This window comes from Paramormyrops kingsleyae, chromosome 1 (assembly GCF_048594095.1).
Source record: "Paramormyrops kingsleyae isolate MSU_618 chromosome 1, PKINGS_0.4, whole genome shotgun sequence".
NCBI classification, from domain to species: Eukaryota; Metazoa; Chordata; class Actinopteri; order Osteoglossiformes; family Mormyridae; genus Paramormyrops; species Paramormyrops kingsleyae.
The window spans coordinates 29,056,557-29,079,141 of NC_132797.1; the positions used below are offsets into that span (position 1 = coordinate 29,056,557).

Genomic DNA, 22,585 nt, shown 5'->3' on the forward strand with positions numbered 1-22,585 from the left:
CATGCCCCAAGCACAGGCCTGTTTATGGGACACTGTTGATGCTGGGTTGGAGCAGGGGTTACCAGGGTTGGACCCAGAATGATGCCCATTGGGTTCCACTCCTTCTGAAGGGTCATCCTCTGGGTCAGACTCTGTGACACTTGCCATTGGTCCAGATTAGGACCTGGCGGGGCAGCTCGGAAGACAGGTACAGGCGGGGCACCCTGAAAAACAAGCGTAGGTGAGGCAGCCCAGGAGACAGGCGCAGGTGAGACAGCCTTTTCAGAGTCTGGAGCTGAAAGCTCTGGGTCTGGAGCTGATGAACATGAGCCTGGCGAGACAGGTGCAGCAGAGGCAAGGATGAGGAACCAGGGTCTGGTGGTGCAGCAGAGAAGTCAGGTATTAGCAAAGCGGCCCCCTCTTAGGTACTAGCAACACGACCCCTCTGGGTTGGGCACTTGGGTGAAGTGTCGGTCACCCCTGGGCAGGGTGCTGGAGTCTCAGGTCCAGTTACCATCCCCAAACCAACGGGCTAACGAAGAGGACAAACGAGGAGGTTATGAAGACCCCGTGACTCCTGTACGCTGCCCATCCTACCCCCTAACCCTATATCTTCCCTGGGAGAGTACTAATATATTTTTCCCCAAAATGTATCCTGGAATAGTCCTTAGTAGTCAAAAATGAAGCAAAAAGGACATTCTCTTACTTTATGAATGAATGAATGAATGAATGAAAGTTACATTTATATAATACTTTTCAAGGCAGCCAAAGCACTTTACAGTAGCCATTATAAATGACATACACACAGCACGCAGGTGCACACAGGTGTTCTGTCACCATGTACCACATGCATTTTCTTGGTAGTGTTTGGAAGTGGAGAATCATGCACTTTATTGATGTTATGGAACAGGCATCGTCAACCCGTTCGTACATGGGCAAACTGATCAGTGGTAAAATGTTTCGACTGAGGAAAAATCTATGTAGCCTACATTTTTAAATGTCATATCCATAAGTAAAAGTTGCATTTTGATCAAAATGTTTATCAGAATGGTGTGTCTAAGACTTTGTGTATAATAAATTACACAGTGGGGGTGGTAGGGTGGTGCTTGGGTTAGCACTGTTGTCTCACACCTCTGGGACCTGGATTTGAGTGTCTATCATGCCTCCATGTGTGTGGACTTTGCATGTTCTCTCATCATGGGATTTCCTCTGGGTACCCTGGTTCCCCTCCCCCACTCCAAGATCAGGTTAAGGTTAATTGGTGTTACCAATAGGAATAGGAGCAGAATGGCTCCATAGTCTGAGGTCAGACCTGCCAAAGATCCCACAATGAAGCACAATTAATTCATCAGAGTAGCCATTTAAAATGCATGCTTGACATGACAGTGTTTGCAGTGATGCTGTTTTCCTTGTTCTGTCATGGAGATTGTTATTGGTGCAAAAAGTTTCAATTTCACTTTCTAGATAAAACTCAAATAAATGACACAATTTTTCCTCTATTTTTGAGATATACATATTTTTATTTTTGTGGTTAAAATACAGATGATGCATTACTAATTTGCACAGTAAAGTCTAACGACTGCACTTGAAGAACGACCTCCACTAGGTGGGGATGTGGATACATACAGGGGAAAGCACCTGACCACAGTGCCGATTTCCACAACCTTTGTTATAACACAGCTCTCCCTGCATCCTGATTACAAGTAATTATCTTCTCATCATAAATTAACTTCTATTTATTTACATGTTTCCATCACTGTTTATGTTTCCCTTCATGGTTAACCCAAAGTCCTGCTCGTCATCTAGTTTATTTCCTCTTTCTGAATTGATGATGGTAATCAGGGTCAAAAGTGTACTATTTGGGTCCAACAATTTAACAAGGGGAATGGTCACTGCTTGTCCCTGGAAGAAGACATTCTGCAGGGTCATGGCCAGCATTGAGTCGATGCCCAGGGCAGAGAGAGCAGTGTCGTCACTCATCTCCTGCAGGTCCATGTTGCACGTTTCGCTCAGCACGGACTTCACATATGTTTCTGCTGAGAAGGGAAATGTGGGCTGCTGGAGTCTGGTTTTTGTTACTCGCCTGGTTTTCAGTTCTAGCTCTATGAGGGTAGATAAGCGTGCCTGTAGGGAGATGTTCTGAGAGAACACGTGGCTCTTGAGGTTCTTGAAATTAAATTTGCACACTACCTGTTGGGCTTTGCCGAGCAGCAAACAATGCTCCAGGCTCTCGTGAAATTCTGGCACGCCCATGACCTCCATTCCCTTGGACTCCAGGAACCTTTGAAAGTGCTGCCTATTTAGCAGGAGGCCCAGGTTCAAAGCGCCCCAATTAATGGACTGACCCGCAAGCCCATGGTTCCTCCGGTAATGACAAAACAGGTCCAGGAACGAATTAGCCGCAGCATAATTCGCTTGGGAGGCATTTCCAATAACTGATGAGATAGAAGAGTAGCATACAAAGTAGTCTAACTGAAAGTTTATCGTCGCATAATGCAAATTTAAAGCACCAGTGACCTTTGGCTTAAGCACTCTCATGAAGGCGGACTTGTCAAGTGTCTCTATCAGCCCGTCTTGCAAGACCACGGCACTGTGGAACACTCCTCTGATTGGGCAAGTAGGGAATCTCTGTCCAGTGACTGAGATGGCTTTCATAACTTGGTCTAAGTCAGAGACATCGCACTGCAGACACGTAATTGACACATCATATTGACTCTGTAGAACATTAATTTCAAGTTGCACTTCTGTAGAAAGACCCCTTCTGGACAGCGTCACAATACATCTACCTCCTCTATGTGCAATGAACTTTACTGTCTCAAGACCCAAACCTGAAAGGCCCCCAGTCACTACATATACAGAGTCCTTCTTGAAAAGTTGTTTTGATGACACCAAAATTGGAATGTCAGATTTCATCCCATTTGTACCATTATCTAGCACAACCACAGATATTGCCTTCGATCTAAAGTAGGACTCAGGACTCTCAAGAACTGAGGAGTCACAGTCTCTAGATACAGATTTTTGAAAAGTAATGGCTGGCAAGTTTAAAGATTCTTCATACAAAAGCATTGATTTCAGCCATTGATCGATCTTGGTTTTCTGCCTTTTTAGGTAGGCTTTTTGGAATATATTGGCCACCTGAATGTTCTGGATGTAAACATTTTCATTGTTAATTCTCATGGTGTTGTCTGAGAGGGGACTTGACCCTTTCCTGTCACAAACAAAAATTATATGTTTCATGGTGGAAATACTGCACATTTTAGCTACTAGGCTTGGGTTGAACGGAGGCAAAAGAATTAACACATCACATTCATTCACATTGTCTATTGCTCCATAGTGGTCTGTTCCTACAACAGTAATCCACCCAGATTTTGTTGCTGTATGCACCAATATCTGGAGGAGACTTGAGTAAGGGTCAGAAGAACCAATGCCTAACTTTCTCCCTGGTTTTACCCCTGGCATCGCAATATGCAAGATCTCCCATGCCAAGACAAAGTAAGACATGCACGGAACTTTCTTGAGAAAAGGCAGTTTCTTTGTTCTGTAGCATACAGCTTCAGGAATCACGACTTTAGATGAAGCAACAACAGGGTAGCATGAAACGACATGATCTCCCACCTTCAGCTTGCTCACATCCTTCCCTACAGCAGTAACTCTGCCGCTGAAATCTAGGGCCATAAGCTTGTGATTCTGAGATGTATGTTTGTTCCAGTAAATTGTCTGACCAAAATTCAAGTCAGAGTAACTGACAGGGAAGAAATCCGAGGAATGAACACATACTTTATCCAGCTGAACCTCAACAGTTTGCTCAATCACACTGTTATCCATACTATGGGAGGGAATAGCAGACAGAGTTGTCACTGTATACGGATCAGCAGTCTGCAGAGTGAAAGACTCGGAAGTAGAGATCTTTTTCTCAAAACTTTCAGTATTTTTGAAGAGGGTTCGAGTAATAGTAGTTGAATGAATCTGCCCTTTCTTTATCATGACTTCTGGATACTTACTGCTAGGATATGAGTAAATAACATCAGCAAGGGCACCAATGTCCTCACTAGATACAGATGCAAGATCGATTAATTGTAAGGAAATATCTGAGATTTCAACGGCACACGACCTTGTCATACCAGAGAGCACAAAACCTGGACTGATGTGGTCCACACTATTCTCTGCTGATCTATAGGTTATGACTCTGACCGTACAACAACACTTGTCCTTCTTCGTCATCAGGACAACCTGCCGGTAAAACTCACAGCAATCAGCCAAGCACTCCAGAACCTCCTCTGCTGTCAGTGGACTAAGGTCCTGCATGCCATGCATGAACAGTACATTGTCAAAATCCCAACTGACACCTAAATGACTGATGGTACGAAGTTGCGAGCTTAACCATTTTCCAGAGTCAGTATATGAGATAAAAGTGGACTGCGGGTCCAAATGATCCTTCAATGCTTGAACCAGTCCCATTTGATCTTCAAAAACTAGAGCTTTTGGCTTGTTAGGGAGGATTTCATCCTCAGAGATAACATGGATCTCATTGTGATAGAAGCATTCCTTAACACCACCAGAAGCATCACCTACAAATGTGATCCTCACACTTCTTAACTCAACCAGAACATTGCCTTCTTTGTCTGCAAAGCAACCACATATCTCAAAGTAGTCAGCTGTCTTTCTGGTTCTTCGGAAATACACGACCATCTCCTCCAACATTGGCTTAGAGATTATCATGCTGCCTATTTCAGAAGGGAAAGCAGGTCTAGATGTGAATTCACTGAGAGCAATGACAGCTGTCATTTGCAAAAAACAGTCCAGTAGCACTGGATGGACACAGTACTCATGCAGGTGTCTCAGTGTTTCTCCAGATGCCTTAATAACTGACACTGCTTCCACAAGGTCCTCTCCGTAGTGGATGCTTTCCAAGCATTGAAACACAGAGCCATACTGAAACCCTGCCTGGGAAAGAAGTTCATAAATCTTCTCTGTCGTTATAACGGACTTACATCTTCTAAAAACTGATTCTAAAATGATGTGCTTCTCATCAATGGAATCTTTGGTGCATTTATGCCCAGCTAAGCTCACATGACGAATGACACCTGATGCATATGTTGCTATAGGAGAATGAATAGTAAAGTTTGTTTTTCCCTTTTCGGATTCAAGCCTTATTTTCATTTGCCATGAATTCTTGTCAAGAACACATGGGTTCTGGAAAGTAATACTGAGCTGCAGTGAGCAGAGGGCCATTTTGGGCCTCACACTTGCAATAAGGGATGCCAAAGCCAGCTCTACATAAAGTGCACCAGGGACAACAACAGTGCCATTGTGTTTGTGTTCCCACACATATGATGCTGCATCAGATGAAAGGTTACTGACTAGTCCCTCTGCATCCTGTCTAGTCTGTATTAGCAGGGGGTGATGCGACTGACTAGTTATCTCATTGCCTTGCCTGACAGCCTCAAAGTACACCTTCTTATTTTGACGGTCAAACTGATAGACTGGGAAAGGTGTTGGCACTGTCTCACACCCTTTGTATAACTGATCCCAGTCGACTTGCACGCCCAACTCAAAGAGTTTGGACACAAGAGTGAGGAGTGTCTCGTGGTCTTTCTCTGGCTGCACAGAGGAGAACACTGGGGTGTCATTTCCCAGTATCTCCTTGATGTTCCTTTGTAGGACTCTTTTTGGACCTATCTCTACAAAGACAGCATTCTTCTTCTCCCTTGCTGCTGACCTTACAGTTTGCTCAAATGCAACTGTTTGCCGAACATTTCTTGCCCAGTATGTCCCTGTAGTAAAGTCCCCTTCACCATATGCCTCTCCGGTCACAGTCGAAAACATTTCTGTCTTCATCTCATTGCCTTGTAAATTACCTATATTTTCCTCTATTTGTGAGAGAATTGAGTCCATCATATGGCTATGATATGCAGCAGGAACATCCAAACTGTGGAGGAAAAGATCCCTATTTTCTAATGAGGTTTTCAAATTCTGATGGAGACTATCCACAGCATTTGAATCTCCAGACAGAGTGCAGGACTGAGGACTATTGATGGCAGCCAAGCAAATCTTTCCTGAATAGGCAGGGAGAAGCTTCAAGATTTCTGATACTGGCATGTTGCTGACAACAAGCATTTTCCCACCAGTGACTTGACTCTGCAAGTTACTGCGAATGTAGATTACCTTCACTGCGTCCTCTAGGGACAGCAGACCAGAGCAATGGGCAGCAGCAACCTCTCCAACAGAATGCCCAAGAATGGCATCTGGTCTCACACCCCAGTGCTTTAACAGACTGCAAATAGCAACTTGAATTGCAAAGAGGAGAAGTTGCACAATATCTGGCTTAGAAGAGTCATCGTTGTCATAATCACTTTCCAGTTTTTGCAGGATGCTCATGCTATTGTACTTCTGTAAAATGTTCTCAATCTCTAAGATTTTTTCTCTGAAAATGCTCTCCCTTTTTAGCAACTGCTTGCACATGCCTCTGTAAGTAACCCCATTTCCACAGAAGACAAAAACTAATTGGGGGTCTGACTTTAATGGCAAGAACTTTTTGTTAAGGGATGATTTAAGTTCAGCTTGTAGTTCACTAAGAGAGGAGACCATGAAGACTTTTCTGAACTTGTGCTTTGCATGGCTCCTTCTGCAGGCTGATGTGTATGCAAGTCTGTTCAGATCTACTGTTTTGTTTGCTTTCAGCTTTTCAAAAGTATCTACAAATGCCATAACAACTGATTTTTCCGAGGATGCGGAGAATACAAATAACTTCAGTGATTTCTCTAAGTCTGGTTTAGAAATACATGGTTGCAGATACTGTTTCACAATTGCATGTGCATTAGTCCCACCAAACCCAAAACTGTTGATTCCTGCGACCCTTCCAGCTGGACCAGAAATTTCCCATTTCTCTGCTTTGGTAGGAATTTTTATATTCAAAGCTTTGGCATCTATACTGGCATTATCCTCAGAATAAAAGACGGAGGGAACTATGGTTCCATGGTGCATCATCAGAAGTACCTTGATGAGTCCCGCTACTCCAGCTGCAGATTCGGTGTGGCCGATGTTACCTTTGACGGAGCCAATGTAAAGTCTTGCTGATCCTGGTGGTCTGCCTTTGGCAATAACTTTAGAGATGCTGCTAGCTTCTGTGGGATCTCCCACTGGAGTTCCAGTCCCATGAGCCTCTATGTACTGAACCTGTGATGGATCAGTCTGTGCAGAATAAATTCTGCGCAGAAGCTCTTCCTGCTGAACCATGGATGGCTTGGTGATTGGAGTGACGGAGCGGCCATCTTGATTGACCGCAGTTTTACTAATGATCCCCCACACATGGTCGCAGTTCCTTAGAGCCTGTTCATAAATGATAACATATTTGCATCAGCAAAATTGGTAGGAAATTTCTTCTGCTTATTCATCTAAGGTTACTGATCATACTGAATAATTTTAGCATATTACCTCCTTCAGCGGCTTCAGGAGGACAATCCCACAGCCTTCTCCCCTTCCATATCCATCTGCTCTACTGGAGAACGGCTTGCTGGTGCCATCAGGTGAGATCATTTTTGCTTTGCTAAGAGCAACAAAGACTCGTGGTTCCATGATACAGCTGACACCTCCACACAGCGCCATCTCACAGTCCCCTGGAAAGATATAGAGTATGTCTAAGAAGATATTGTGCGTAATGCTTTAGCAGAAATATACTTAGATCAAAAGATATATACACAGTATTGTAGTGCGGGGCAGACCAAGACATCGCAGGAGCAGGACAAAGATATTTGCTTGCCAGGGAAAATGCACTCTTTAATAGCAGTCCTTAACAGGATTATAACAAGCACCCAACAAGTACCGAACCAATTACCCAGAGCAGAAAAACAAGGTAAAGTAAGGTGCACACATGGTGGGAAAGTTATACAGGCTAAGAACACACGAGGATCATACAGGGTACACACAAGACATGGGCAAACGCATGCGCAACAATAGGGAAATGCAACCATTAACAACAACAATACAATTACAATTAACTACATGCGGGCCATGTTGGCACATGCTGGCGTTACAGTATTATAAACTATAGTAATTTGGGACCCCTTGGCATCTAAAATTTTTCAGCAGGGCTTACTCAACTATGTTTCACAAATTCCACTCTTTCCATTATTATTTTTTGCTCAATGTAAAAAGATATTACCGGCATATTCCCTATATCTTAGCTCCTGTAACTTAAACATGAATAGATCCCTAAAATTATAATATTTTCCTAATTCCTATGATTCCAAACAGCTTGATATAAAGTTCAAACCAAAATAAACCTGCCAGTTGAACTTGAGACATTTAGCCATCCCCGTTGGGGTATTGGTGTTGCCATCTTGGGAGAAATATTTAATGTTTACAGTTTGAATAAACTAATTTTCCCAGCATGTAAAGAGGACAGAGGAGATTGTGACACAGTATGGTTACCTTGTCTTATGGCTTGACAGGCAGAGTGGAGAGCCACCAGGGAAGAGGAGCAGGCACAGTCAATGGCGAATGACGGCCCAGTGAGGTTGAAGGTGTAGGAGATCCTGTTGGCAGCTATACTCATAGCTGTCCCTGTGCTATTATAGTGAGTTATTGTGCTAGGACTATTGTTCAGAAGTGTTTCATAGTCCCGGTTCATGAGACCTGTTCAAGAGATCAGTACACAGAAAAGAGCTGAAGAAATATCCAATTTAATAAGCTGTTCAATATCTTTAAATAAAATATCAGGGTGTATAAATCATACTATATGAGAATTTGTGATAGAACCCACATTTTAAGGTCATTGTTATTAGACAAGGTGATAATTATAAAGTTGAACTATTGACAAATACCAGTAGAAGAGATGACAGGTATTTCTGTCTAGCTGAAAAACCTCTTTTCATTACCTAAAAACACCCCTGTCCTGGTTCCGCTGGCCTTCTCCATCGGTATCCCAGCATCCTCTAGTGCTCTGTAGCTACACTCCAGCAGGAGCTTCTGCTGAGGGTCCATGTAGTCGGCCTCTGCCTCAGTGATGCCAAAAAACTTGTGGTCAAACTCATTGAACCTAAAAATAGGGAGAATTAATGTCCAAGAGGTCAATGAGTTAATCCCAAACCAGAAGATGTTAAGAGAGATGAGGTGGAAAAGTCCTCGATTAATGGTAAAAGACTGAATATTAAGACGCTAGGAGGGGAAATGCTGTATTACCCATGGGAACCTCATTTTATTAATAAAATAAGAAACTTAAATTTCACATGTTTATTCCTGCAAGTGGGTGTAGCACCAGCATCAGCCTCTATGGTATAAGAACATGCATAGATAGATGTATGTTCTTGCAAGAGCAGAAATCAAAACATCGGAAATACAGATTTTTTACATGCTAATCATACTGAATATGGTGAATAGCCAGAATTAATAACTTAATTTATTATTAAACTATTACATTTTTATTAACTGTATTATATTACATTATATACAGTATTTAATGAATTTCAACTTCAACAACACCGCCTGAGGTACCTGTCGATAAGCGCGGCTTTGGCTGTGCGTGATCTTCCAGCCTTGCTCTCATCAGGATCATACCAGTGTCTGACATCAAACCTCTCCTCTGGAATCTCAACAGCACAATTCCTCCCTTCCAGTAGAACTTTCCAGAAGTTCTCAAGACCTTCACCTTAAAATGAAGCAAATCATACTGCCTGATCTCACAGAAAAACGTACAGGACTTGCACGCCATTGTGAAAGTGAAAAACACAGTATGTACAGATACTACATTCACATCCATCATGCACACCAGCCAGGAGCAGTGATCATGCATGAAACATATGATAGTTCTCTGTAATGATTAATAATAAGTCTTAGTGTGCCATGACAATGTTTCAATAGCTGGTTTAATTATTTCTTTTCAATGCTACGTTCAATTTAACTTTGCTATTTTACACAGAAGTACTAGCTTCACTCATTAAAAAGGTTCACAGTCTGACCTCCAGGGAAGTGGCACCCAATCCCAATCACAGCGATGTCTTGTTCGGCTTCCCCCATTCTTAATTTTCCATGATAGACAGAAGCTACAAGACAAACAAACCATGATCACATACGTTTTCCAATAGTTATTTCAGGTGAAGAAAAAGCACCTTTGTAGAAATTGCACTCAACTTCAAAATGCATTTTATTACCACAAACTGCGTATCACACTGAGAATTTTAACAACCAAAATTACACTATGAAGCTGTTATTTAGACATCAATGACTGGAAAATTATACAAATACACATATAAATATAAATATATAAAGTACATGTATATACAAATTATAAGGGTATACCTCTTAATCAAATCTGCAGATACAAAGGTAAAGCCCAAGCTGTTTATCCATTACCTGATGTCTTTGCTCTGAAAAGTCCATCTTTTCAGGGAGCGCTTTATATAATTGGACCCCACAACCACAGTGGGGGTGGGGTCCAAAAATAACATGAAAAAAGGGGGGGATGAAAATGATGTCTAACTGAGGCCATTCTTTTTCATTTTGGGAAGCACAGACATAGCATCCTTGCTTGTAGTATAATGGCCTTTATTGTATGGAGGGCAGCCTCTGTTTCAGTCCCTAAAGATCTTGCTCATTATTCTGTGGGTCTATAATTTGACCATGTGTAACAAAAGAGCTTAATCGAGGCCTGGATGCAGCTGTGTGGTCAGTCCCTGGGGCTCTAGTGCATGAATGGCAAACCACAGGCTGAAAGGTGGCCACCTGTCTTTCTCATCAGGCAGTAGGGTTTTTCCTGTTCGCTTGTGCATCAGCTCGATCAGGCTCTGGGAACAGGGTTCCACAAAGGCATTAATATTTCACTACTTCCAGGTCCATTTTAACTTATTCCGTGGATGGATTGTGAGTCCTGGTCCGATGACCCATCCAGGTTGTACATAAGCTGACTGTTTCCTAGGACAGCAGATAGTATGACCCATACTGAGTATGTGATTATTAAAAGCATACAGAATGATGGATTATGGGATATGTTTTTCAATTTAAGATCTCATACTTAATTCAGCTATCATGCTTTCAGGCAGGGGAGTTTCCAGCTATTAAAAGTTTACTTGGGGCTTGACTTTTTTTTTCTGAAGGAAGATTGGCATCAGGGATAAAATACTCGGGGCTATAGCCTTGGGTGCTCTGACCTAATGACATCCATGCTTTCAGGTCACTATAAACTGCTTTCATCCCAGCACTGGCAAAAAGAAGCAGAAATTTCCAATGGGCAGGAAAACCAAGTCAGGTAGTAATATGCTTTCAAAGGATCAAACCGTCCTCCAGAAGACACGGCCCGTGGGCGGCACGGGCCATTAAAGTCACCAAAACCAGGACCAGAACCACCAATTAAACTTCTGAGGACTCACTGAATTGAATGAATGCTTCTTGTTATTCTGAATCACAAGCCAGTGGTTTCTTTTGAAACTCCAAGAACTTTCATGGAACTGATATGCTTGATGGTCAACTGGAACATTTGCATGTGATGACAGAGGTGGAAAGTGACTGTCTTCCTATCTGAACGTGGTAAATGAACACAGAAGACTGGAGAAGCCCAGTCTGTCATATAAAACTGGCATGAAAATCTGATTTTAACATTTCTTTGAACGTTAAATTTGGTTTAAATGCACTGGCATAAAAACTAACAGCTTATGGGCCTTTCATAATTAGGGCGACTAAACCCTAATCTGTATGCATTCCTTGAGCTTTCCTTAAATGTACCATCACGGTATTTGAATAAAAAAAAACGACTTCAACGAGGAGGGAAAATGCATGCACGCATTTCTGTGGCTTTAACTTGAAATTCTTTCTAATACTCAGAAAATGCTATTAAACCCTGCAAAGTGCCATTACCCAAAACACTCCAGCACTCTTTTCTTCACCATCACATTACAAACACGGGGGCTCTGAAAGACCATCACACGTCCTCCATCTATGCAGGTGCTATGCAGGTATTGGGAAGCTGTTGGCTAACACCCCATCCTTAACCATTTTGCAGTTTGGTGCCATTTTGACTGTAAACCAGGTTTACATATGGGACAGCAGAGATTAATTCACCGTGAGAACAGTTTAAGAAATGCTAATCATCACTTCCTCAACTTTGGATCATTATTCCATTATTTCCTGATAGAGTTCAAATAAATCTTACCATTTTAAGATTTAAGAGTGTAGCTACTCATCCCACCTTCAGTGCAACATCTGGAGTAATGTTTATGGGGTATTAAAAGAAACACACCAAACATGCTTTGACTTTTGTTTACTTTAACAGTTTCAAAGAATGCCGAAACAGTTTAAAATCCATGGGAAGCCTCCCTAAATTCCAAGTCATACATTATATACAATAGTCCCATACACATCCAATGTGTACCAGAGCAGAACAAGAGCAAAGAAAGATGTTCGGTTTGGATAAATCCTATAGTACTTCATAAAGTACATAAATAGGTCACAGGTTATTACAGAATAGTTCTACACCTAACAGTGTCAAATGCCTAAAGCGAATATACAAATATAATTAAAATTCAGAGAAATTCACATATACACCAAATTAATCCCATTCCTGCATTGCACTGGTAGGGCATTTCTGTCACAACCTTCAAAATTTACCTTTTAAAAATCAGTAATGTTACCCACTCCAGGCACACGAAAACCCAAGTCTTCAAGCAGGACACTTCTCCCAAACCAAACATGAGCAGCCGTATCATGACAATACTGCCCATTTACAGAATATGATCTGAGAAGAGGAGAGCGCATGGAGTTCCCCTTCAAGGTAGTCACACCAAGCTCTTGATTTGGGACACGGTACAGATTATCAACTGACCAATCATCAGCTGAAATCAGTGCCAAACTTAAAACAAAAGCAAAGGAGCACACAAGGCTTTGCTTAAAGGAATATCCACATAGTGAAGGGCCTGGTGTTTAAAGCCCCAAGAACCTCAAATCAGCCCAAGTAGATTGTACACAGGCAGGGGACACATGTAGGACGAAAAGGGAGATCAGACAGTATGCTTATGCTACAATATTCAATAAAAGGGCCAATTTTGCTAACCAGAAATGATCAATTACTATATAAGACCTCAGAGAAGACATGTGACCCTTGAGGAACTGGAGGGGCTCAAATTTTGTGCCCCCAATATACTCCAAAAGAGTGGGACAGCTTCTGAAATTAGTGTCAATGGTTGAGAATAAATAAAATCCAAGGTGACTGAATTTCAGGTAAGAATGTGCTCAGCATGACGTCAAATCAGAATTAGTTTGTCTGGGTAAAGGCCACTGCTCCTCATCGTGCCTGCATATTGACATGGAAGGAAAGGACAAGTCTCTCAAGGCATCATCTGGCCTCCAGTTCCTTGCCCTCGAGGACCATCTGGATTTCTTTGGCATCGAGGGTCTCGTAGGTCAGCAGGGCATCGGCCAAGATCTTGTGCTCCTTGCTGTAGGTCTTGAGGATGTGTTTTGCACGCTCATAAGAGTCCTAATTTAGGGGGAAATTTGTTGAATAAATAAAAATCAATTCCAGGCACATTCAAATGTGCCTCATCACAAAGTAATAAAGCATGAATGCGAATGACCAGTTGACTATAGGTACAGTTTAAGTGGCCAGGAGGAAGGCAAAAGAGTTAAGCCTACCTTCAACAGCTTCCTGACTTCCTGTTCAATAGCAGCCTGTGTCTCTGGGCTTTGCTTAGACAGATCCCCGTAAGTCATGACACCCAGCTGTGTTACCATGACAGAGAAAAAAAAAAAACAATAAACTCATCGACTTCAATCAACTGTAGCATCTATTTGTGACCTTTGTTTATATACGACTTGCAAACACCCCATTAGCTACAATGGAGCTGTCATATACAACAGAGACTGTTAAAAATGGGGGAAAACCAGCAATGCAAATCGCATGCCATGTGACCTGAAATGCATATTCGCATTATGATTACCCAACAGATCAGCATGTCAATGAAGAGCAGGATTGTGGGGATTAATGTTTAATCTTCATGTATGTGACCTTGGAGACCTAGCACAGTGTATTTGTTTAGAAGGAAGTATTCTAGGAAATCCTGCGGTACACTGGGAAAAGCAATGCAGGCGAAGCGGAAAAGAAGTGGCTTAAACGAAATAAATGTCACCTTGTCGCTCATCCCAAAACGCGTCACCATCATGTTGGCTATCTTTGTGGCGCCATCAAAATCGCTTGATGCTCCTGGAGAGACAGAGGCTATGTTTCAGGGTGATCAGAGAGACACGCTGGCCGGGGGGGAAGCTTGACCTTCAGCAAGTTCATTGAGGCCCTACCGGTGGTGACGTTGTCGTTCCCGAATATGAGCTCCTCAGCCACCCTGCCGCCCATGCTAACGTCCAACTGTGCCATCAGTTGCGACCGGGTCTCACTCCAGCGGTCATTCTCTGGCAGCAGGGACACCTAGGGGTGGTTGGTTGCTTAACTAATGTGTCACATGACTATATATAAAAATAAATGCACCAAGAGCTGTCACTCATCCACCTGCCCATTGACATCACAGGTGACTCACATGGCCTAGGCTGGGTCCACGAGGCATGATGGTAGCTTTGTTGATGGGCATAGCATCTTTGGTGTAGTAGGCCACAATGGCGTGGCCAGACTCGTGGTATGCAGTGATGGTTTTGTTCTTCTTGTCTATCTCCACGCTTCTGCGCTCAGGGCCTGCAAAACGGTGTGGATGGAGAGGGAGGGCATTCATTAAATCCAGGCTATCAGTGAGGTCAGCTCTGGTCTGAAAGTAGTATGTATTTTACCAAGATGTTCAAACTACAATCTCAATTCCAGCACCTATACTGCATAAAGGAATCAACTTCATACCAACTGAAAATCTTAAAGTATCCCTTTAGTCACTAAAACATCTTTCAGATTTTCTATTATGAGTTGCTATAGCAACTGCTGACCCATGAGAATCTTGTCCTTCGCGAACTCCAGCTCCTTCATGGTCACCATGTCTTTGCCATCAACCGCTGCCTTCAGAGCTGCCTGGTTGACCAGATTCTCCAGCTCAGCACCAGAGAAGCCAACTGTTCCCCTGGCGATGATCTCCGCTTGGACTGCTGCAAGGCCGTGACATCACACATTACCATCGGCACTGTCAGGAACCTCAGCTGTGAGTCTGCAACGGCGCCCTCTACCTACCAGAGTCTACTTTTATTTTTTTTAGGTACCAGTTGAGGATTTCTGTTCGGCCCTTTATATCAGGTCTGGGGACAGTAACCTGCATGTCAAACCTCCCAGGTCGGACCAGAGCACTGCGTGAAGACACGTGATCAGAAGTTTAAGTTTCCATAAACCTCGGTGTAGCTGGAAGCTTCAAATACAAACTGCAGAACAAAGCTTGACAAAAATCAGCACCTTTATAAAACTCTCTACAATAAAAGGCCCAGGTCTCTAATTCATGCAAATAATCATAAAACAGGGAGGAAAAAAAAAACAAAAAAAAAAAAAAAAACACACCACCATTAAGAAAATTACATTTCCATGTGACTGACTAAAGGGTTAAACCAATGATGTTGGAAGCAGAGTGACACTTATGAGAAAGACTGAGCTAGCTTCAGCCCTGGGAACAAGAATACAAACAGTTAACGTACTTATCAAGAGCTTCTGGGAAGTTTGTGGCCCCAATGATGATTATGCCTTCATTTGGCTTAAATCTGTATAAAACCAGAAGAATCAATGTCAGTGATCTCAATGCATCAGAGCACTAATTCACTGTGTGCTTCAGAAGTGTACTTCTCATGACACACATACCCGTCCATCTCTGCCAGCAGCTGGTTAATGGTCTGTCTAGAGTACGGGTGCATTGGAGATTCAATTCTCTTCCCACCCACGCTGTCGAGCTCATCAATGAAGATCACGCAAGGGGCATTAGCTTTTGCCTCTTCTACAAAAAAAAAAACGAAACACGTCACAGAGCTAGCCAATGCACACTGTGGTAAACCAAAGGAACATTAGAGCTACACTGGTTCACACAAAGCTTACTGAAGAGATTCCTGATGCGGCTAGCTCCCACGCCCACAAACATCTCGTCAAACTCTGAACCCGAGGCATAATAGAACGGGACATCAGCCTCTCCGGCAACTGCCCTCGCCAGGAGGGTTTTGCCAGTGCCCGGGGGTCCCACGAGCAAAATTCCTGTGGAATGTGAATGGGAAAGTGTCATTCTGACGTGTCAGGTCTCCAAACCAAATTCCTCGAAAAAACCTTTGACACCGTGACAAACGACTTAGTGGTATTCTCACCTTTGGGCAGCTTCCCGCCAAGGACGGTGAACTTTTGTGGGTTCCTCAGGAACTCCACGACCTCCTGAAGCTCATTCTTTGCTTCCTCCACCCCCTTCACGTGCTCAAAAGTAACGTTCTTCATCTGGATTGGATCCACTGCAGAATCCAGGCCCGAAGTAGTCCGGAATCTCACTGTTGGAAGCAACAAGAACAGAGCTAACATGCAAATACCACCTACCAATGGTCTTGTTACTAAATTGACATCAATGAGCAGGACAAAGCAGAAGGTTCTCTAAGACGCTAAGAACCAAAATGTAAACACATCTGTCTTCAATGCGGCTCTGGTAAAAGGACACTCATCTAACTTAGTGCTAATGCGGCAAACCCAAAGTTTATCCAATTTTCCAGAAGTTTCAAATAGTTGTAGAGAGCTGCCAATGCTATAAGCACGTTACAGCCCATGGACCTCAAATGCTAACCAGAACAAATCTCTTGACGTCAGAGGGTGAAATTTTTCTGAAAACCTACAGCTGCTTCATGAGATAAATCTGCATCAATATTTAGAAAAGAGCGTGGAGATTTTTTGGCGGAATCCTTTCATTACTTAAGGGAAAACCTCAAACTATACTACAATGTGTGGTGATTTATAAACGTGTAACGTGATCTGCACATGCAAGGAAAATTCAGTAAATCTGAAACAAACCAGTATTAGAAAATGAGCCTTTACCTGATAAAAACGGGGTTCTCGAGAGGCCATAGATGCCCACCAGCAGAAGGACAAGCAGAATCAGCCGCGTCCTCCTCAAAGAGTCTTTCAGGAAAAAAACCATAGCATGAATAAAACAGAGACAACACACCCAACAAATTCTATTCAACGGCACCATCTAGTGGCAGGTTCTTCAAAATATTTTGAAAACGTTTATTATTCACAAAGGGTTCCCATTTTGCAGTAAAATATAGCAACAAATTTCAGCTTTCATACACACACAAAATTTTTCTCCCTTGGCAACCACTGGCCTAACGTGACACACAGCCCTGAAGCCCCCCAGGCACAGATACAAGGTACCTTGTGTCCTCTGGGTCAGTGCTTGAGCTTTCAGGAAGCCCTCTGTGAATCCCGTCTTGAAGGCATCTCTCTGTGCCTCTGGTAGGTTTTTGTTCTGGATAATCTTATCTAGGCTCTCCGTCTCTGGGGCTTTATCCCTCATGAGGAGCCCCTGCAGAGCAGCACACGAGAACTGGCATCAGAAACCACCTGGAGGGGCCAACCTCACAAAAGTGGGGCCATATTCACTAACCTGATTCATTTACCATTCCCTCAGACAACCGTACAGTAGCCATTGAAACATTTACAATATTGAAAATAAACAATTCTTTGCCCCGAGGGCAGAGAAACCTAAATAAAGCTTTGAGTCTTGTGCCATTTTGGGAAGTGGCAGGGAGGGCAGACCTTGAAGAAACTTGGAGTGAAGCTTTCGGGTTCAGGGGTGCCCTTATAACCGGCTTGCAAGCGCCTGGTTCTGGATCTTAGGGTTTTAAAGCCTCTTCTTTGGATCCAACCTTCATAGTGTGAAAGGAGGGAGAGGGAGACAGTTTTGAAAACCATACACTACCAGTCAAAAGGTTGGACACATTCTCATTCAATGTTTTTTTTTTTATTGTTTTCTACATAGTAGATTAATATTGAAGACTTCAAAACATTTAAGTGACACATGTGGAATTATTCAGTAAACAAATAAGTGCTAAACAAACCAGAATATCTTTATTTTAGATTCTTCAAAGTAGCCACCTTTTGTGTTGATGACAGCCTTGCACACTCGTGGTATTCCCTCAATCAGATTCATGAGGTATTCACCAGGAATGGTTTTCCAACCACGAACTTGAAGGAGTTCCCAGAGGTGCTGAGCACATGTTGGCTACTTTGCCTTTACTCTGCAGTCCAACTCATCCCAAACCAATCTCAGTTGGGTTTAGGTTGGGTGATCGTGGAGGCCAGGTCATCTGAAGCAGCACTCACTCTCCTTAGTCAGATACTCCTTACATAGCCTGGAGGTGTGTTTGAGGTCATTGTCCTGTTAAACAAATGCTGGTCCCACTAAGAGCAAACCAGATGGGATGGCATGTCGCTGCAGAATGTTGTGGTAGCCGTGCTGGTTAAATGTGCCTTGAATTTTGAATAAATCACCAACAGTGTCACCAGTAAAGCACCCCTCCTCCTCCATGCTTCACAGTGGGAACCACACATGTAGGAACCATCCGCTCACCTTTTCTGCATCTCACAGACATGGCGGGTGGATCCAAAAAACTCAAATTTGGACTCATCAGACCAAAGTACAGATTTCCACAGGTCCAGTGTCCATTCCTTGTGTTTCTTGGCCCAAGAAAGTCTCTTCATCTTGTTCTTCCTCAGTAATGGTTTCTTTGCAGCAATTCGACCATGAAAGCCTTCTTCACGCAGTCTCCTCTGAACAGTTGATGTTGAGATGTGCCTGCTACTTGATCTCTGAAGCATTTATTGTGGGCTCTAATCTGAGGTGCTGTTAATGTGTGGTTTCTGAGGCTGGTAACTATAATGAACTTATCCTCTGCAGCAGAGGTAACTCTTGGTCTTCCTTTCCTGGGGCGGTCCTCATGAGAACCAGTTTCATCATAGCGTTTGATGGTTTTAGTTGAGTGGCTCTTGCCATAGAACAGTAGTTGAATAGGGCTATTCACTGTAGAACTGTGTACCGACCCTACAACACAACTGATAGTCTTAAACACATGAAGGCGGCAAGAAATTCCACAAAATTAACTCTTGACAAGGCGCACCTGTTCATTGAAAACCATTCCAGGTCAATACCTCATGAATCTGACTGAGAGAATGCAAAGAGTGTGCAAGGCTGTCATAAATGCAAAGGGTGGCTACTTTGAAGAATCTAAAAATAGAAAAAATATTTTGGTTGTTTAAGACTTATTTGTTTACTGCATAATCCCATGTGTTTCTTCATTGTTTTGAAGTCTTCAATATTAATGTACTATGTAGAAAATAATAAAAATAAAGAAAAACCATTGAATGAGAATGTGTCCAAACTTTTGACTGGTAGTGTACATAAGCAGGAGAGATAAACCATGCATAATGTCTAACTTCTGAAACAGAAACCAAAGGGAACATCACATATTTAAAAATAATACACTGAATGAAATTCAAATATAAGCAGAGGGGTTGGAGCGTACAAACACATGACTGGAATGGTAGTCAGAGAAACATCCAGAATAAGCATTCATTTGGTTTCTTCTTCCACCATTATAAATCAAATTATCAAGGCAATTTTCGCCTTTTGATCATATACCAAAGTGTCATAACAGAGCCTTCCATTCTATTTCAAAGCGATATCTGCCCTTGAGCTCCCCTGTGCACGTTCCTGGGCTCCTATACCGACCTGGCCAGTGTTGAAGGTCTGAGCAGACTGCCTGCAGAGGACCGGGACTCCGTCTGCACGGGAGCGGGGAGCTGAAACCATGCCCAGGTCTCAGGGAGAAACCTGGCAATAAAAGAGCAGCAGCCAATGTGAGCCTAAACTGCATGAAATCATTTAATGAAATTTCCTTTTAAGAGGGCAAAAAACAGCCAATTACGAGTGGGCTGACATTTGTTTAACTCATTGGTCCTGGTTCAAAGAGGAGGAGGGGTAGGCAGACAGCCAGGTCCTCACCATGCTTGTTTTCGAAGAAGGATTCTGAGGAGATATGGGACTCCTTCCAGGAACTGGAGCCAGGGTCCTGTTGAAGGGGCAGCCCGGGCAGGAGGCTGTTCACCAGCTCATCCAGCTGAGCTGACCTAAGCTCCAACAAACCAAGGTCCCTCAGGCTGAAGGTGGACTAAAAGCAGACAATTCATGATGAATATAATGCTTTAAGAAATTATATCTATTTACACTATGAAAAACAGAGTGTGGTTTCCCTTATTAACTTTAAATTTTATAATAACTTTATATTTTCCTTTCACAAACACAAATGAATACAATCCTAAAAATCACAATCCATTATTACCCTATCATCTTCTACATCAGGGGTGCCCAACTCCAGTCCTGGAGGGCCGGAGCCCTGTGTAGCTTAGTTCTTTCCCTGTTCCACCATAAATGATTCAGCTCAAGAGCTGTGTGGTAATTAGCACAAGGAGTTGAATCAGGCATTTTAAATGAGGGGAAACCCAAAAATGTGCAGGGCTCTGGCCCTCCAGGACTGGAGTTGGGCACCCCTGTTCTACATTTACACCTATGTAGTGCATTTGCTCCCTCTAGTGGTCACTATTAAAGTCTTAGATGTCAGACTTCTAATCATTTCGCAGTGTAAGCACTCATTATGAACGTGCTAAAGGACATACGTCAGGACTACTGGTCTGCCACAGCTACAAAGCAGAGAAGAAAGCATTTATTTCCCTTAGATGTGCTGAGGCTTGTGTTTTTCAGGAAGCCCACCTCACTGATTGGCAGATCATGTTCTAAATGATGGTCCTTCTGCAGACTCCGGATAGACGCACTGGCTGAATTCTTGAAGGAGTGAAAGGCGCCGAGGAGGTGACCAAGTGGAACAGTTACCTATGTGGTGGAACAAGAGGGTGAACATATTTAGAAAAGGAAGCTCCTCTGTAAACATTCACCTCACATGCCATTCACATGTCAAACAATTCAGGCTGCCCCTTTTTTCAAATGTATTTGCTTCTCTCCCCCCATAAAAACAAAACATAACATTTAGATAAGTTTCGTTTATAACAAGAATACCATATGACTAGAACAAAATGTTCTAGCAAATGAGAGAAGCACAGTACTTCAGACAAAGACATACATATGACACACCTCCACAGACACGTGTATAAATACAATACAATACAAGCCTACAAAACGAGGTGGCCAGTCATAACCTACAACAGGATCAGATTAACCATCACTTGGAAATTAAGCAGTGCCTTGATTTTCCTGCTCGCAAATCATTGACTGACTGGACCATATACTCCAAGGTTTCAGGTGTACTTTCCATCCAAACAGCGAATTTGTATAATCAGTGCAGGGATGACACAGAACGATAGGTCTGGGGTTGCCAACTTTGGTCAGCTGGCGGGCACACGTATTTACATGTATTCAATAGTTTTAAACCTTTATAACATGTATGTAAGTTTTAAAGCTTGAAAATTGTCTGTAGGGTTTGCAAACTGCCCCCAACGCTTTTGATGCAGCTAACTTTAGGTTTATAATGGAATAACACGGATTTCTTGCGTGAGCGTGAGAGTGTGAAAGCGTCAGTGTGGATACAGAAAGTGATGTAATACAGAGGCAAACGTGCAGTTCCAAGTCAATGACGATAGTTCCACCAAGGGAGGTAGACACACCGGTATTGGAAATTTATCAAGAACTCATCTTAAAAGATAAAGATTGCGTACTGACAAAGACTGCGAAACATTTATCACACCATCATGCAGCCCTATTGAAAACCAATTTCCTTAACATATTACCCATATGACAGCCTGTGCTTATTAATCATAACCTACAGAAAATAGACAAAATAATATGGTAATACAGTAGACAATCAGCCGATATTGTTGGTTATCGCAGTTAAAGCAACAACCCTCATCAAAATGACATCTTCAGATTGCCATTTGGGCTACAGGGGGAAGGTGTTAAGATAGGTAGCCGGGCACCATGTTACCCTGCTAGCCAGTTAGCCGGCCGACTTCCATTGTACTGGAAATCCTTCTCCATTAGACACAGATTCTTACACAAACTTTCATTACATGGTGTTATTAGCCGTAGTAAACAGCAAAATAAAACCGCAACAAACCGGTTAATTCTGAACCTCACTCTCAAGCTAACGTTATGCCGCAAAAACACGGTTAGGTAACGTTGTCGGCTATAAACAACTATGAATGACTTACTTGCGGCTGCAGCGTAGTCGAAAGGGAGAACATGCTTCCAATACCATATATTTTGGCCGACTCCACTTAGTTATTATGTGTTACCCGAACGAAACAAACGTGTTCCGCTGTCGTCCTTTGAAAATTCCCTTCTTCTACAGTGAGTTGTGAAAATGGCTTCCATAGGAAGGTCGACCGGAATCTGTCGCAGCTTCACTACCGGTTTAAATAATTACGACATGACGGTGATGGAAAACCAACGTAGAAGACATCAATATGGCGGCAACTGCACCCAAACCTTTTCTTTTCTATTAATTCTACACGGAACACGATAAGTTTATTTTAATTTTTGCTTTGCATCTCAGCATGTCTGGGACACCTGTGGAAGTGGATATTACAGCATCGCCTTTGTCAAGAGCCCATACTCATTAATTCCTTTATGCGGTCTACAATTTTACGCATCAACATAGTATTTTACTGGAGAAA

General features: G+C 42.7%; 2 protein-coding genes across 2 annotated transcripts; both read right to left on the reverse strand.

The window, feature by feature from the left end:
* Nucleotides 1-1,569: 1,569 nt before the first annotated feature.
* Nucleotides 1,570-9,993, reverse strand: LOC111850144 (mycolipanoate synthase-like). Its single transcript, XM_072701125.1, has 6 exons — nucleotides 9,936-9,993; nucleotides 9,472-9,625; nucleotides 8,856-9,016; nucleotides 8,410-8,613; nucleotides 7,414-7,595; nucleotides 1,570-7,308 (listed from the first exon to the last, which is right to left on the reverse strand). The coding sequence occupies exons 1-6, from the start codon at nucleotides 9,991-9,993 to the stop codon at nucleotides 1,720-1,722; spliced, it is 6,348 nt and encodes a 2,115-aa protein (XP_072557226.1). The 3' UTR covers nucleotides 1,570-1,719.
* Nucleotides 9,994-12,214: 2,221 nt separating this feature from the next.
* Nucleotides 12,215-22,313, reverse strand: LOC111850027 (ATP-dependent zinc metalloprotease YME1L1). The gene is made up of 18 exons (XM_023823434.2): nucleotides 22,121-22,313; nucleotides 20,670-20,789; nucleotides 19,905-20,070; nucleotides 19,632-19,733; nucleotides 17,660-17,769; nucleotides 17,276-17,426; nucleotides 16,937-17,020; nucleotides 16,228-16,401; nucleotides 15,968-16,120; nucleotides 15,737-15,869; nucleotides 15,577-15,639; nucleotides 15,125-15,237; nucleotides 14,887-15,042; nucleotides 14,496-14,647; nucleotides 14,260-14,386; nucleotides 14,094-14,167; nucleotides 13,600-13,686; nucleotides 12,215-13,444 (listed from the first exon to the last, which is right to left on the reverse strand). The coding sequence occupies exons 1-18, from the start codon at nucleotides 22,151-22,153 to the stop codon at nucleotides 13,301-13,303; spliced, it is 2,142 nt and encodes a 713-aa protein (XP_023679202.1). The 5' UTR covers nucleotides 22,154-22,313; the 3' UTR covers nucleotides 12,215-13,300.
* Between the last annotated feature and the right edge of the window lie 272 nt (nucleotides 22,314-22,585).

Bases quoted from the DNA above. Each gene is read 5' to 3' on its own strand.
- LOC111850144 (XM_072701125.1), bottom strand. From the start codon at position 9,993: ATGGGGGAAGCCGAACAAGACATCGCTGTGATTGGGATTGGGTGCCAC. The intron at 7,596-8,409 runs GTAACCATACTG...ATATCTTTCCAG, and splicing joins CTGTCAAGCCATAAGACAAG to GGGACTGTGAGATGGCGCTG. The intron at 7,309-7,413 runs GTAATATGCTAA...ATTTATGAACAG, and splicing joins TCCTGAAGCCGCTGAAGGAG to GCTCTAAGGAACTGCGACCA.
- LOC111850027 (XM_023823434.2), bottom strand. From the start codon at position 22,153: ATGTTCTCCCTTTCGACTACGCTGCAGCCGCAA. The intron at 14,168-14,259 runs GTAGGGCCTCAA...CTGTCTCTCCAG, and splicing joins GAACGACAACGTCACCACCG to GAGCATCAAGCGATTTTGAT. The intron at 13,445-13,599 runs GTAGGCTTAACT...CCCCTAAATTAG, and splicing joins AAGTCAGGAAGCTGTTGAAG to GACTCTTATGAGCGTGCAAA.